We start from the raw sequence: 15,339 nt of genomic DNA, 5'->3' as shown, positions 1-15,339 counted from the left end.
AAATGACAGTCCATTCTTTTAAGAATGCTGGTTCCACACCTGCATAAATATCTGGCCTTTATTTATTTATTTCCTCATCTACAAAGTAGTTCTAGTAACACCTTCCGCAGCTGTCTCAATGGGATGAAGTGAAAGTGATAAAGAGATAGTAAAGGGGAAGAATTCTCATTTTAAAAAATTCTTTAAGTCAGCTGCTCAGGTCTAACGGAAATGATTGGCATAATTTGTTAGCCATCCTCATCCTTATCACCAACTCTCCGCCCACAGTATAAACAAATAGGAGCCGAGTTGCTCAAGGTAGGGTAAGAGGAACCTGGGGTGAAGGTGCACCTTAGGAGATGTAGAGGGATGCAACAATCGTGGTGCCGGGGCCAAGGGAGAATTAGAGCAAAATGAAGAAAGGCATTTGTCCACAACTCTCACTGTAGTCAGAAACCTCAGAAACCCGGACGAGTTACCATAGCGACCGCGTCAGGGAAGGAGGCGGGGCCCTTCACATGTGTGCATCAACAACTAGGGCGCGACTGGAAACGCACTCCCGCTGTACTCCGACTTCCGGCGGAAAAGAAAATGAGTTCCGCGCTCGTACAGCCCCGGCAGCCAGTGGGCTCCTACCGCAGTGGGAAGCTTGGTAAGTCTGACGCTGTGTGGAGCCGGGGGAAGGCATCAGCGGGGTCGTCCTGGGTTGGGCGGACTGTGGATGCCGTGGGTTTCCAAGTCCAGCTGCTTCATGGCGAGTTGGTTTCTAAAGCTGGGAGGACTGTGGCATCCTGCAGTGCGCAGCTTCAGGAGCGGTGTCTTTACTGGCTGTGAGGGTCTTTGCCCTAGCAAGAGGACTCTCCTCTCCCTGAACCCGTGGTGCTGTCATTTCGTGCGTCTTTATGTTTAGAAGAAGTCAACCAGGGAAATTCAGGGGCTAAGTATGTCCTTAACATCAATTTCTTGGCATTCCATTTCTTTTATCTAGTCGTTTCATAAATACATATTAAGCTGCAGCGTGTGTAGTGAGCACCTGTATGCCAGTTTTGCCATTAGATGATAAGAAATTCCTTTTTAGAAGCCAATCCATCACCCAGGCTCATTATCAAATTCTTTTTTATGACATTGTAAATTTATTTAAGGGATATGCATATACCATGAGATATCTAATAGGTTTTCTGTATCTTTATACCCTTATATCCTTGTACATGGCATTTATGGGACATTTTAAATGAAAATATAGACTTTCTTGGACTTGCATTATGATCACAATTTACTCAAGTAATAATTTAGGAAGGAATATTTCTTTATTCTGACTATAATGAATTACCATAACATTTGTGCTGCAGGTTAGCAGAGAAGGCCCCTTCCTAGTTCAAAGGGCGCTGATGGCTGTTGAGGAGACACTCAAAAAGGATTGGTATAGCATTCTGGGGGCAGACCCTTCTGCAGATGTATCTGACCTAAAACAAAAGTATCAAAAACTCATATTACTGGTAAGTCTTTCCTTTCAGATTTGAAATTGTGGTGGGGAAAACAGTTTTGTTGTGTTTTTTAGTGCTACCAGAAATTTAAGCTTCAAAACATTTCTATCAGTAGGAATCTAGATATTTGTTCATTTGAAAGCTTTTGTAGGAGAGAAAAAGAATTTTAATTAGGTACGGAGTGGCCTGGTGGTGACTCAGAATCCCTGACTCGGTTGCCATCAGAACGTAGGTCACCTTTCTCTATTCATCTCAGCTAATTTTGACTGAAATTATCCGTGCTAAGTCTCTAAATGGGTTTTACTTAAAGCTAGCCATACTATTGAGCATTTGAAATGTGTAATGTTCTGTGTGTAAAATTATAATGTGTTATATAAACTGTTCACAATATTTTGATGACTTGGTAAACGTAAGAACATACAAATCTAAATTTTTACACTAATTATATATTAAAATGATAATAGTTTTTATGTACTGGTTGTTGAACAAAATACATGTGCTTATTTTGTATATAATATTAAAATTTTAAGTAATATTTTTAGTCTTTGAGAGTTTCATACAGTTTTGATCATCTCCATTTCCCTTCTCCCAGCTTCTCCCAGATAAAATTCCACCTCCCTACCAAGCCAATCTCAAGTTCTTTTTCCTACCTCCTCAACCCATTGAGTCCATTTTGTGTTGCCCAGATACTCTTGGGTGTAGGGCCTGCTCCTGAGTATGGTTCCCCTGCCAGGAGTGAGACCCTCAAAGAAAACTGACATCTCCTCTGCCTGCAGTTATCAGATGCCAATAGCTCCTCAGCTCGAGGTGGGACTTGGTGCTCACCTCTTCCCATGCATGCTGGCCTTTATAATATCAAAATGTCACTTAATACTGCTTGTGTTTAACATGTCTTGCTGCACTTATTTAATAGTCTAGACATATTTCTGTTGGATAGTGATAATATAAGTCTTTTAAAATCGTTTTTCACTGTTAATTATTTGCTCTTTAAAAATTAATTGTGGCACATAAATTATGTAAAACTTTTGAATTGTTGTCTTCATTTATTCAGTGATGTTTGAATATTCGTAAGCCAAGGTCAGTTACCCTGTAATGGTCTTCATCTAGTTCAGTTTACAAAGACAAGGTAAAAAGCACTGTTTGCATAACGTTGTTGTTTGTCTAGTTTATGCCAAATATCATCTCTGATCTTTTGGCTAAACTGTGTTTGTTGGAAAAGATATCTTACCATCAGAAATCTCAGTCTTATGTATAAAGGCTAAATGAACTATAGGTGCCTTCTGCCCTGGACTTTTTAAGATCAGAAAAAATCAAGTACATGTTGTTAAATTTTTTCCCTTATACTAAATCATCCTTGTACTTTAGCTAATTGTAAGATAATGATAGAGAATTGACCTGGAGATTCTCTTTTAATTAACCAACAAGAAGCTTCTGTGTGGTTCTGTTTGTCAGGAATAAAGTGCTTGTCCACTTTATATGCACATTAACAATATATTGGGTCTAATTTATGTCTGTCTACTACTAAGCTATACCCTCAATATAGAAGTTTTTGCTTTTATGAACTACTATACATTTTGGCTTTGTTGTTTTATATTTACGGCTTTGCATGTCTTCTCTAATGTCATGAAAATATTCTTCTGTGTCTTCTAGAAGCTTTATCGTTTGCTTTACTGATTATGTAGACCAAGATTGGTGGTTAGATCTTTATTTTTCTCAGATGGAGATTCAGTTCCTCCAGCATCGTTTGCTAAAAACATATTCTTTCTCCATCAGACTGTGTTGGCAGTATGGGTCTATTTCTAGGTATTATTTGAAATTCTCTCATTCTTCTTGAGTGCTTTTTTGTTTGCTTATATTCTTTTTAAAGAGTGTGTGTACATGTGCATATGTGTGTGCATGGGTAGATCAGAAAACATGAGAGAGTCAGTTGGGTTATGTGGGTCCTGGAGATAAAACACAAGTCCTTGGGTGTGGCTGTGAATACTTTTACCCACTGAACCATCTTGCTAGCCCTTGCTCACATTTCTTTAGAAACTTTAGAATTAGCATGTAAATTTTTAACAAAAGCAGTTTTGGCTGAGCCTTATAAAATTTCATCAATACATTTCCGTCCTAGCAAAACAGATACCTTACTAGTATTGACTTTGATTATATGAATACATTATATTCTTTCACCTTTGTACTTAAACCATTTTTAATTGATCTCAGCAGTATTTGTGATTTTTCATATAGAGATTGTGTAAGTGCGGTAGGCTTTGTGGAAGCCTCAGCTTTTTTATTCTTTAGCTCTCTACTTTACAGAAGCAAAGGAAGAATTACAAGTTGATGTGTTTCTGTGTGCTTTTACCAATAGGCTAACAGTAATGGTACTGAAGATATTTGGCTTTTTTCTCGAGTATTCCTATCCGAATTGGAATGTGCCATTTTTTTTCCTCCCATCTTGTAAACCCCACTCATGCCAGCTGTTTAACCATCTTTGAATTCTGTGGGAAAACTGTTCCCCAAAGATGGCTCTACTGCATTTCTCAGTTCCTTTCTTCCCTCAGAGCTCTGCCCCTTTCCTGTACTGCAATTACTGTTGCCCAGGATTCAGTAAGCTGTTTCCTCCTTTCAGTTTCTGTGAATGTACTACTTTTCAAGGTTCTGATACTGAAAACAGTCTTCTTGACTAGGATATTTTAGAGTATTTTAAAGTTACATGGAAATGTCAAATGCACAGATAGCCCTAAAGGTATCTCTTTCACACAGCCATTGACATTTCCTAGCAGTGTTTTATCAATGCTTTTATCAATATAAAAGTGATTGCTTTCTCTTCCTGAAAGTCAACTCTAAACTGTGTTTCATTTCCCACAAATAACAGTTTTAATAATCACCTAGTATTTTAAAATCATCTAGGGTCTGGAAATATTAATTGTAATATTCCTGCATTGCTTATAGTTATATGTACAAAAACCACTATTTTTTTTGAAGCTAAAGCTTTAATGAGAACTGGGGTCCCTTCCTGTTGATGCTGATAATATTGCAGGGTACCTTTCGATTGGAAAAGAATTACTGTGTGGAAAAATTACATGCTGCTGGTAGAGCATGTCCCATAATCTCAGGGAAAATCCATGTTACTTGAGGCTGAAGTGTTGTAAGGGTATAAAATATAATTTTGTATTTATGTACATACTTAGAGTCTTTCTTGATTATAATGTATAAAATAACTCTAAGGTCATTATACAATTCATTTCATGTCTTGAAAGAGAAGTTATTGAGAATACCTACGCTCTATCAGAATGGAATTAACATATAGGTGTAGGGAGCTAAGAACAACTCTTTAAATGTACTTGTGAGTACATCACAACGGAAGTGATCTCACTTACAGACTAACTTAGGAGTTAAAATAAACTTACAGCAGGAGCCACCTTTGCTCCTAGAGTTGCTATGGAGGGCTAAGGAAAGAAATCAGGATCCATGGCAGCTTTTTCACAATTAGAACTGGACAGCACTTCTCTTACCCATTCTATGACCATGGCCTTGATGACTACCCTCTGACAGCTGGTCAGTCACTTACAGGAGAGGATGCACCTAGTTCTTCTGTTGGTGCAAACAGGCCTGATTGTGGGAAAGTGCACACAGTCTAAGGAAGGTGGTTCTACTTTAGTATGACCAAACCTGAATCTCTCCTAGGGCCGAGGAAAGGAAACTTGGTGTTATGGCGGATCCTGTGGTGTGAAGTTAGTCTCTGATGCAACAGTGGTGAGGGGAGGGATGTGACGAGGCAACGCTATTATCACAGCTGCTATATTTTGTTACGGGGAATTCTGTTTCTGGTGAAAAGCTGAGTTGGGTCTCTTTTGCTTTCATGCACACAATTTCTTTTACCCTTCTGCCAGGGATGATCAACCGAGCACCCTTAAGGCACAGGCCACTTTAAGGACTCTAAGAAATGAAGCTATCTTCTTTATGGTTCACCCACTTTCAGCCAAACTGCTAGAACAGTACTGGGCTGCTCAGTTTCTTGGTTCATAGCTCTGGCTATGTGAACAAGTTTAATAACAGATAACCTATCCTCCACCTTAAACCCAACACCCTAAAACTTGTTTTTAAGCTGGTTTAAGTAAGCTGATTAAGTTGCTAACTTGTTTTGTTACTTTTTGAGACAGGGATTTTAGCCCAAATTAGACTGGAATTTTTTTTGTATTCCGAGCTTTCATTGAACTCAAAGCAATTCTCTTGCCTCCTTGGTGCTGGGATTTCAACTTTAAGCTGATGAGCTGTTAGCATATGGGTTCGCTGAGGCATCTTGGCTGCTCAGGTATTGTCAGTACATTCATCCTTCTAAGGACATGGCTTACCTGAAGTACCAGGGCCACTCTGCAGAAGCACAGAAGCCCTTGCTTCCAAGAGTTCTTTTAAATTAGAATACAGGGATTTGTTGTTTTGAAGATTATGGGCTTGGATTATGCTTTCTAGTACTGCACCATGTGCTATATCTGACCAGCCTGAAGCTATGTATTATTAATCTTCAGTGAAACTACTGCCTACATAAATCACAATATTTGAAATTGGTTTTTTTAAATATAATATTCCTTGTTAATAATAGGCAAAAATAATTTTATATGAGACACAGATGCATGGGTTTTTTAAATAGTTATGTCTACAAAACTTATATAAATTGTGATTAAAGATATTTATCATATAGTTTCTATTTATAATCTGTGGTCTGTATTACGCCACCTACTTGGTTTGGGGATGGGACTAGGTAATAATAGAGGTTAAAGAACCAAAACAAGACTAGTAATAGTAGGAGAATGTGAAGCCGAAGTCTAGCAGCAGGCATAGGACTGCTGACGTCCAAGTCTCTAGTCTGCACTTGTAGCTAAGAAGCTGCATTCATATACCCTAACAGTTGATTTTGTTAAATAGAGGGAGATAAGATACTAAGACATCAGACTGCACTTAGAAGGCAGATGGGTTTTGCTCTCTGAGGTCAGAACAGTTTTAAATGTTGCTTTTATTCGTATATGGTAGTTTAAAGCCTTCTGTGAGCATCTCATAGTTCATTTGTAAGTATGGCAGAAGTATTAAATAGTGCACGATTTTATCCTAAGTAGATATACACTTGTACTCTGTATGTGGGTCTTTAAGAGAGGGTAGTATCATATATTTCAGCAAGAAATATGATCTTAATGAGTGAATAAATAAGGAAACAGCCACAGCATTGTTTCTCAGCTCTTTGGAGATATTATGGTGATCGTGTGCTACTGTGCTATTGGGGAAACAGTTTGTGTTTCTCTAAATTGAAAAGGGAAAGCTAACATCTCAAAGGTAATTAGTGAATATTGACTAAATTCAGCATGTGAGCCATGTTGGTTAATTTCATGTTAACCTGGCATAAGCTGGAGTTACTTGGAAAGAAGGAATCTCAATTGAGAAAATACCTATACTATTAGCCTGTAGGCAAGTATGTTGAACACTTATTAATTAATTAACTTATGTTAATGGTTGATGGAGGAGGGCCCAGACCACTGTGATGGCGCTACCCCTAGGCAGGTGGTCCTGTGTTGGATATAAAAGCAGGCTGAGCAAGCCATAGGAAACAAGCCAGTAACCAGCAGTCCTCTATGGCCTCTGCATCAGTGTCTGCCGTTTGTCTTCAGTTCTTGCTCTGACATCACTGGATAATAGACTATCAACTGGAAAATGAAATAAACCCTTTCCTCCCCAACTTGCTTTTGGTCATGGTGTATTATCGCAGCAAAAGAAAAGTAACTAAAACATGAGTATTGCAAAGATGTCCACTTGGTAGATAGATGTGCATTTATATCAGAGGATATTGTAAAGGATACTGATAAAAGACCAGGGTGAGATGTGGAAGGCCTCAGATTCAGGACCTTTCATCCCCATCAATTTACAGTAAAACTCCCTTGCAACATGTGAATATGTTCTTGGCCACCCACCTAGATCTCTCTAAATGCTCATCCTTCATGGTTGCATTCTTATGTAGGCATGGCTGATGAATCATGGGCTCTGCCATGACTGAACTCAACTCAGCTTACCCACTTCTAGAGTAGGGGCTGGGGCTGAGAGTGAGAGAGAGAGAGAGGAGAGAGAGAGAGAGAGAGAGAGAGAGAGAGAGAGAGAGAGAGAGAGAAAGTCTTAGTTAGGGTTTTTATTGCTATGATGAAACATTGTGACCAAAAAACACATTCAGTATTTTTAAGTTTTCAACATTCTTAGCTAATAAGGGCATGCATATTAAAACTACTTTGAGATTCCATAACTGTAGCTAGAAGGGCTAACTATACAAAAATCAAAATAAATGATAACAGATGCTAGTGAAGATATGGGGAAAGAGGAACCTTTATTTATTACTGATGGGCATGTAAACTAGCCATTAGTGAAATCAGTGTGGGGGTTCTTCAGAAAATTAAAAAATAGAGCTACTATGTGATCCAATTGTACCACTCCCAGGTAGATATACCTACCAAGGTAGTAGCTACATAACCATGTTAATCACTGCATTATTCACAGTAGCCAGGGAAAGGAACCAGCCCAGATGTTCATCAACAGATACGTGGATAGTAGAAGTGTGATACATATATGTAGTGGAATTTTAATCACTGAAATCTGTAAAGAAAAATGAAATGATAAAGTCTGCTGGGAAAATGGATGTATCTGAAAGTTATGGTGACACAGATTCGGGAAGACAAATATCATATGTTCTTTCTCATATGTGGATTGTATGGAGGAGATGGGATAAAGCAGTTAGGAGGCCACCAGTGTTGAGAGAAGAGTATAGAGCAGTCTGGAGGTGAGAGAAAGGGAGAGTGGAAAGTTGACCCAAAACAATTTTGTTTTGAAAATAGCAAGTGAAACCTAACACTTTGTATCGGAATAAATGCTTGTCTAAGTTTTATCTGGACTCTAGAGTTGTAGTTTTGGGGGAAAATTGCTTTGAATAACCTCACCTGCCATCGTTGGCAGTGGAAACGTTTCCCATGCTTGCCCACTCCTTCTTCTTCTGGTAAGGTACAATTCTGAGAGCTGTCCTGAAGATTTCCTTTAGTCAAAAACTCTCCTGTCTTCTAGGATCTGTGGGTAAGCTGGAACCTTGCTAGAATTTTAGGGAGCATAGCCAATTTTCCCTTGCCTGTGCTTGTGGCTACTTCAGCCAAAGTGAATTCTCCAGAGGCAGAGATCCTGTCCTTCCCCTTTTCTATCCTTGGTGGCACACTTTCCTTGCACTCTCCAGAGCACATGTCAAGGAACGGTTGGCTTCTTGATGACTACTGTGGTAGCACTGCTCTTCAATTTCTCTTACTCCTCTCAGGTTCCGTGATCATGGTAGGTCGTTCTTGACCCCCGTGAGCCTAGGACCAGCATGTGAAGTGACTTAGCTGTTGGCAGTCTTTGAACCTATGGTTACTCTAACCTGTGCTTAGAAAGCCAGCTCTCACACTTCACCCATGCCTGGGACAGATTGTTTTTTGCTTTGTTTTCAAATCAAAGCTATATTCTCTCATGTAGATAAAGTGGAGTTTTAAATAGCGGTGAGCTTTGACATTCTAAGATGCTTCATTTTAATCCTAGCTCATTCGAACCTTGTAAAGTTCCACTCAGTCATTCTGTCTGCCTTGCAGTTCTTTTGTTTATAGCTCTGATGACTGTCTTACTTATTTCTTGTTCTGTATTTGTAATTTCTCACCGCCCAGGACGTTGTCCCTCTCAGATCTTCTCCAGCTCCTCCACAGGTGGACAAAATGGGCAGTTTCTCATGCTATCATCCTTGATGCCGATCTTAACCATTGTTTTATAAATGATCATTCCCATGTCTGTTCTTTTCCATAAGACAGTGGGACTCTTATGGGCAGGGATCTCTCCTTTGTCTCATCGGCTGGCACAGTATCTGAGTTGTAGTGAGGTGGTAAATAGGGGTCTTTTGAAGAATTATCACATCTTTGGGTTGGAAACTTTAACATAGATTACATTTTTTCTAAGCCACAGACCCCTGGAAAATTATGCCTGTTTTTGAAAAATCCTGTTGTATTTGTTAGTTGTACAAAACAATGAACTGTTGACTTCCTTTAAACAATTTGTTACTAAGCATTAGGTGGCAGTAGTGTGTTAGACTTGACTCTACCTTTGGATTTTTCCCCCTCTGGCTTTCATAATGTTAGTGTGGTATAAAAGTATAAAGGGCACCTCTGTGGTCCTTCTAGGCATAGCGCTTTCTCAGTCTTAGCGGAAGCAGGTAGACTATGGAGGTGAAGAAGACAGCAGAGTCAGTCATTGCGTATCCCTCTAAACTGCACTCACATTGATTAAAGAATCACTCCTACAGACAATTGGCAGCCCTTCCTCACCAACTGGTTAATGGCTGCTTTATGATAACTGTGATTTGCCATAATGAAAATCATGTGTTTTCTTCATGGCCCAGGAAGCATTGCCTGTTGTCTCTATCCATATTAAGGTCACTTCCTTGTTTAGTGAGTCTCATTTCAGGTGTATTTCTCTCATCATTGAGTGGGAAGGAATTAAGCACTGTCAGCATCATTTGTCTTTTGTGTTTAATGCCACATCAAGTTTGAATATATGAGTATTAAAATGCCAGTGCTTTTTACATACACTTAATTTTCATGATAGCTTCCTAAGGCCTGTAAAATTAAATAATAAAAAATTAAAGGAAGCTATGCATTTTAGTTCCACAAAAAACATTTGTGCAAAGAACAGAAGCAGGAAGATATTTAGAGCTGACTTGGGTGAGAATGGCAGAGTTCATCTGCCACAGTTCTCTTCTCTTCTTTTTCTTCTCAAGGATGAGGCACTTGAGGGAATTCAAGCCAGTGTGCACGTTTCATTAATATGGCAGAATGATCAATTACTAGAAGAAGAGCAGGAGCGCTCTGACAGAGCACACCACCTAATTATACTGCGTAGCCTTGGTGGCCGCCAGGAGCCAGCCTCAGGTTGCTCAGGAGAGCTGCACTGGGAGGGCTGCTGTCTGTGCATCTCCACTCTTTCCATTGCATGGGTGACTGTAGCTTAGGTCAGTGTTCATGTCCTTAATTGTACCAAAAGGAAAGAAGGAACCTAGAGAACAGGGAGGGTCTGCAGTGTCCTAGTGGTGATTCTCAGAGGAAGATGGAGGTCAGTGTTTAGTATGAAATTTTAAATGTAGCTGTTCAAATTGTACTGAGAGGTCAGCCTCTACTTCCTACTTTCCCATCACTGGGAAGCTAGTTTCTCCAAACCCACCTCTTAGTACTTCCTTTGAAAAACATTCACACTGTGAATAATGCAAGCTTTGTTTTCTTCAGCCTCTTCCTTCTTTTTTCCTGTTGTGCAAAATCCTCTGTTCTCCTGCACCCTTTCCCCTGTAATCCTTTCTTTTTTTCTTCCCCTTCCTCTGCCTGCTTGCTCTGCTCCCCACTTCCTCCTTTTCTTTCAAACCTTCCTCTTCCCTTTGTTAGAGTTACTGGTCACTAATCTCAAAAACCAACTCTGATTTGGTCTCAAAGGCCATTAATGTTGTACTGTTGCAGAAGTTTTAAAATCTATCAGGTAGATCAAGTAGTGTCTTAAAAAACATCCATGATGCTAAGATGGCTTTTCTAGAGGCTGGAGGGTTAGGGATTCAAAGAGGCCTAGCAGTCCTAGAGCCTGGTTCTGCAGCCATGTGTGTGTCTTGTTCAGTTTATCTGTCAGTGAGGCCATGTCCTCACACCAAGCCTCACACTGAGGCCCATTCTGAGGGCTGAGGAAAGATGGTAATTATCAGATTCTATCAGAATTAAAACCCATATGCTATTCATAGGAGTCCTTTTGTAAGGGCTGCTGATGTTTCACAGCCAGACCACGTAGGCCATTCTACACACAGCTGGTCTCACCTTAAAGGGGATGGGAGTTTATTCTGGAATCAAATTAGAACCCAGGAACACAGATTTATGCTACTCCAACAGTTACCTTTCAGCCTTTTGGCTCATGGAAACTAGAGTATTTTTCAATTTAATACATTCCAAAATATTTTTAATCTGTTAGTTACAAGATGTTAAGTTTGAGACAGGGCTAGGAAAAGAATGTCTGACTTCTTTAGGTTAGGGAGCTAAAAGTAGCCCAAGTTAAATTGTGATTAGGTTCTAGACTTGCAACTTTCCAACCTCTTTACAGTCACTGAAGTTCTAATCAATTAACCTGCAACTTTACTTCACAGGCAGCATATGGTATTGGCTGCACATAGATACACACACACACACACACACACACACACACACACATAAACAAGACATAAACATATATACATATATAATAAACACACATATTTTTACACATATAAATATATACACATAAGCACACATATTTCACATCAAGTTTGAATGTGTTTATATTAATAATATATGTATTCTACATATTAATATATATCCTTTAAAGTTCTCAGTTATCCTCGGTATTCCCAAAGGAACTGAAAAGAAAGTATATATTTTGATACTTACAAATCACAAGTCTTCTTTTTGGTTAATTAGTATATGCATAGGCATGCTTGCTTGTGTGTGCGTATGTGTGTTGTTTTTGAGACAGTATCTTGCCATGTTGTCCAATCTGGCCTTGAGTTCATGTCCTCCCATCTTGGCCTCTAAGTACATGGGATTGTAGCCACCACACCTGTCAACCTGCATTATTCCTCCTAAGTGCACAAATGCTAATAAGCTGGGCCCTGCCCTGGAGGGCTACTTTAGTTCAAGCTACTTCACCACAAAGCAGCACTTGAAGTTTTTGCTCATTTCAGTAATGTCTAACATCACTTGGTATTTTCTCAGTCAGCTTTTGTAAGTGAAAACATAAAGTTCTGTTTAAGTGTGTCCTAATTATAAGATGTTACTAAGTACAGTTACTTCACCACCTTTCAAAACTGTGTAGATAACGTGTTTGGGAGAAAGAGTTCTTCCTTGTCTTTTTTGTTTTAGTACATCGACTTAGGAATCTCTCTCTCTCTCTCTCTCTCTCTCACTCTCTCTCTCTCTCTCTCTCTCTCTCTCTCTCTCTCTCTCTCTCTCTCTCTCTCTCTCCTCCCTCCCTCCCTCCCTCCCTCCCTCCCTCCCTCTTTCCCCTCCCCTCTCTCTCAATGGTGAGTTGTTAAATCTTAGAGTAAATAATTGTGACTCTAAATGTTGTGATTCTCCAAGACCACTTGGTCACCACACTTGAGCTCACTAGTTTTTAAAAGTGTGAAGGTAGTTTTTACCAGTGTCATTAATGGTTACAGCAGAGTGAGAGAGACGCAGTAGAAAGGACGGATTGTCCCTGAAGAACAGACAAGGCAATTCCATACCCTTCCTGGCCTTCCCGTCTCTCCTCATGAGCATTGACTCTCCTGCAGAAATGTGATGGGAATGTGGTACACGTGGAATGGCAGAGGCACCCAGTCTGCTCGACTGCCTCTGATTCATCCCAAATTACGTTTTGTGTTCAGAAAAAGATAGTGATTGAGGTTATGGTCAACACATAGAAACTCACTTTAAAACCATTCATCCTCTACAGTGCATGTGCCTATAGTTCTAATCACCTGCTGACTAGGGAGGCTTCACTTTCTTCCATGTTTGAAAAAGATGACAAACCTGCTTGTCTCACAGACCCCACTCATATGGTGTCAACTATGGTTAACACATCACAAAACAAAACAAAATTAAAAAAACACAGTAAAACATCAAGAATTAAATATGGATTGGAGGAAGAAGGAGGTAGGTTTGGGGAGCCCCATCACAGGGTCTTTAAGGTTTCTAGAAGCATGAAGACAGTGTTATCTCTGCTTCTGAGGGACAGCAAAATGAAAATATGAAGTAATAATGACAGGAGCCAGGAATTTGAATTAGATATATTTGGTTGCTATTAGAGACCACCATAGGCAATATTATTCCTTTCTTAGACATTCATTTTGCTTTGGGATTGCTGTTAAAACAAAGTGAGATTTTTAGCATCCTCAGGTGAAATATTTTTCTTCTTTCTACAATTTCCACATTACATTTTTATTATTTGTGTTTGTGTGTGCACACACAGCCATTCCACAGCTTTCTCCTTCCACCATATGAGTCCCAGGGGTTGAATTTCGTTTGTCAGGCTTGAGTATATCCAAAAGAAGTTTACCTGGGACGTGTGATTGTCTTAGGCTTTTAAGGAACCTTCTCCAGTGGTTTGCCAGTGGCCGCACTGGCTCATATTCTCACCAGCTATAATTATGGGTTCCTCTGAACTCAGGACCTCTGGAAGAGCAGTCAATGCTCTTGACAGCTGAGCCATCTCTCCAGCCCTATAGTTATTTATGTAGTCTTTATATAGGTTTTAATAACTCTGTGATTATAGTTGGTGTTTTTCCACTTGTAGGCTATTTCTTTGCTATGAAGAATCTTTTTAATTTCCTGGAGTCTCATTTGTCAGCTCTTGGGATTATTGCCATTTCTTAATGGAATGTATCTATTAACTGTCTGCTATAGCATCATGTTGAATGCTAGCAGTACAAGCCTCAGAAGGGAAGCTACTTATTTCAGTAATAATGGGGAAAATACCAAGTTAGAGGAAGTTTGGGTTACATTGACGATTATAGAACTCATAATAAATGTTAATGGTACCATTCAGTTTGGAGCAGCCATGAGCTAATTCCTAGTTTTGAAGAGTTTTCTTCATCTGATTGTTACCTGGTCAGGTCTATCAAATAGATATTTTGTAATGGTCTGTTAAAATTACCAAGCTTTTAATACACACTGCTCTTTCTCTAGAAACAGAATGATATTTATAGGGCATCGTTTAATACTTATACTGAGATCAAATGTTTCCGCATTTAATTAAAATTTATTCTTCTTGGTTTTTGAGATGAGGCTTTACTGTTTAGTCATGTCTAGCTTTGAATTCACCATGGGTCTCAAGGTAGCCTGGAATTCACTATATGTTAGCCCAACCTGACCTTTTGACAGTCCATCTACTTAAGCTTCTCAGAGTACAAAAACTGAAACTTGGAGCCACCAGGCCTAGCTTTGAAATGTATCTTAAATATGCACTGGTGGCATATTTGGATGTTATATACAGTAACTGTGAGCATAGTGAACTTTCTTCTTCACATTATTACAGAAATGCATTAGTTAGCGAGCTTTAGTACATCTTGGCTTTGGATTTTCCCTTGACTATCTGGAACTTTGGGATACTGGAATAATGCTTATGAACACTAATAAATCCTAGAAGCAGAAGATGAAGCAGTTAAGACTTCCTTTCTTTTCCTCAGTTATAATAACAGATAGTTTTTAGGTGTGTAACTGCTAGTAACTGATGAATGTGGCATAAAGAGAAAAGTGTGCTGAAGTAGAAACATAGTTCTCCTTGTTTGCCCCAACATGCATGGCATCTACTAGCTCTTTAACCATGTGGCGGAATCCCTTTGGCTCTTTGGATAATGACCAGCAACATTGTGAGGTGTGTCACCACAACAGTGCATTCATTGTTAAAGCCTACGGTTTAAAAAAAAAGTGAACTTATGTTTGTAAGGAAGCCAGTGGTTGTTGTGGTGATCTATCTTCACCCACGTGTAATGGAACAGAGGCATGCCTATTTGCTTGTTATATTGGAACAACCTGAAATAAAACAACGAAAAAAATTACTAGGTTTTTTTTGAACTTTAATGTGTTCTGTAGTATGTTTGATAAAACTTTCAAAGTAACACTGATTGGAAAACTCCAGCTGTTATATGGTCTCTTATGTGTTAGTATGAACAATGTTACCATCAGATGGTCTCTGATGTGCCTGAGTGAACAAAGTTACCATCAGATCATCAGTAGTACCTGGCCTGTTATTGTTAAGTAAAGTGTCCTAAACTTAATCTTTCTTCATTTGTTCCTTGAAAGACTCG

General features: G+C 39.2%; 1 protein-coding gene across 1 annotated transcript in view; it reads left to right on the top strand.

Moving 5' to 3' along the window:
• Positions 1 to 601: 601 nt before the first annotated feature.
• DNAJC24 (DnaJ heat shock protein family (Hsp40) member C24) overlaps positions 602 to 15,339 on the top strand; it is a 30,165-nt gene continuing 15,427 nt past the window's right edge. Inside the window, exons 1-2 of the mRNA XM_080931066.1 lie at positions 602 to 631; positions 1,329 to 1,475. Coding sequence (XP_080787192.1) covers positions 1,368 to 1,475 — 108 coding nt within the window. The 5' untranslated portion in view covers positions 602 to 631; positions 1,329 to 1,367. The remainder of the gene's footprint in view (positions 632 to 1,328; positions 1,476 to 15,339) is intronic.

This window comes from Micromys minutus (genome assembly GCF_963924665.1).
Source record: "Micromys minutus genome assembly, chromosome: 17".
In the NCBI taxonomy this organism is placed as follows: Eukaryota; Metazoa; Chordata; class Mammalia; order Rodentia; family Muridae; genus Micromys; species Micromys minutus.
The sequence above is the reverse complement of the archived record's forward strand: the minus strand, read 5'-3'. Positions and strand labels throughout refer to the sequence as shown.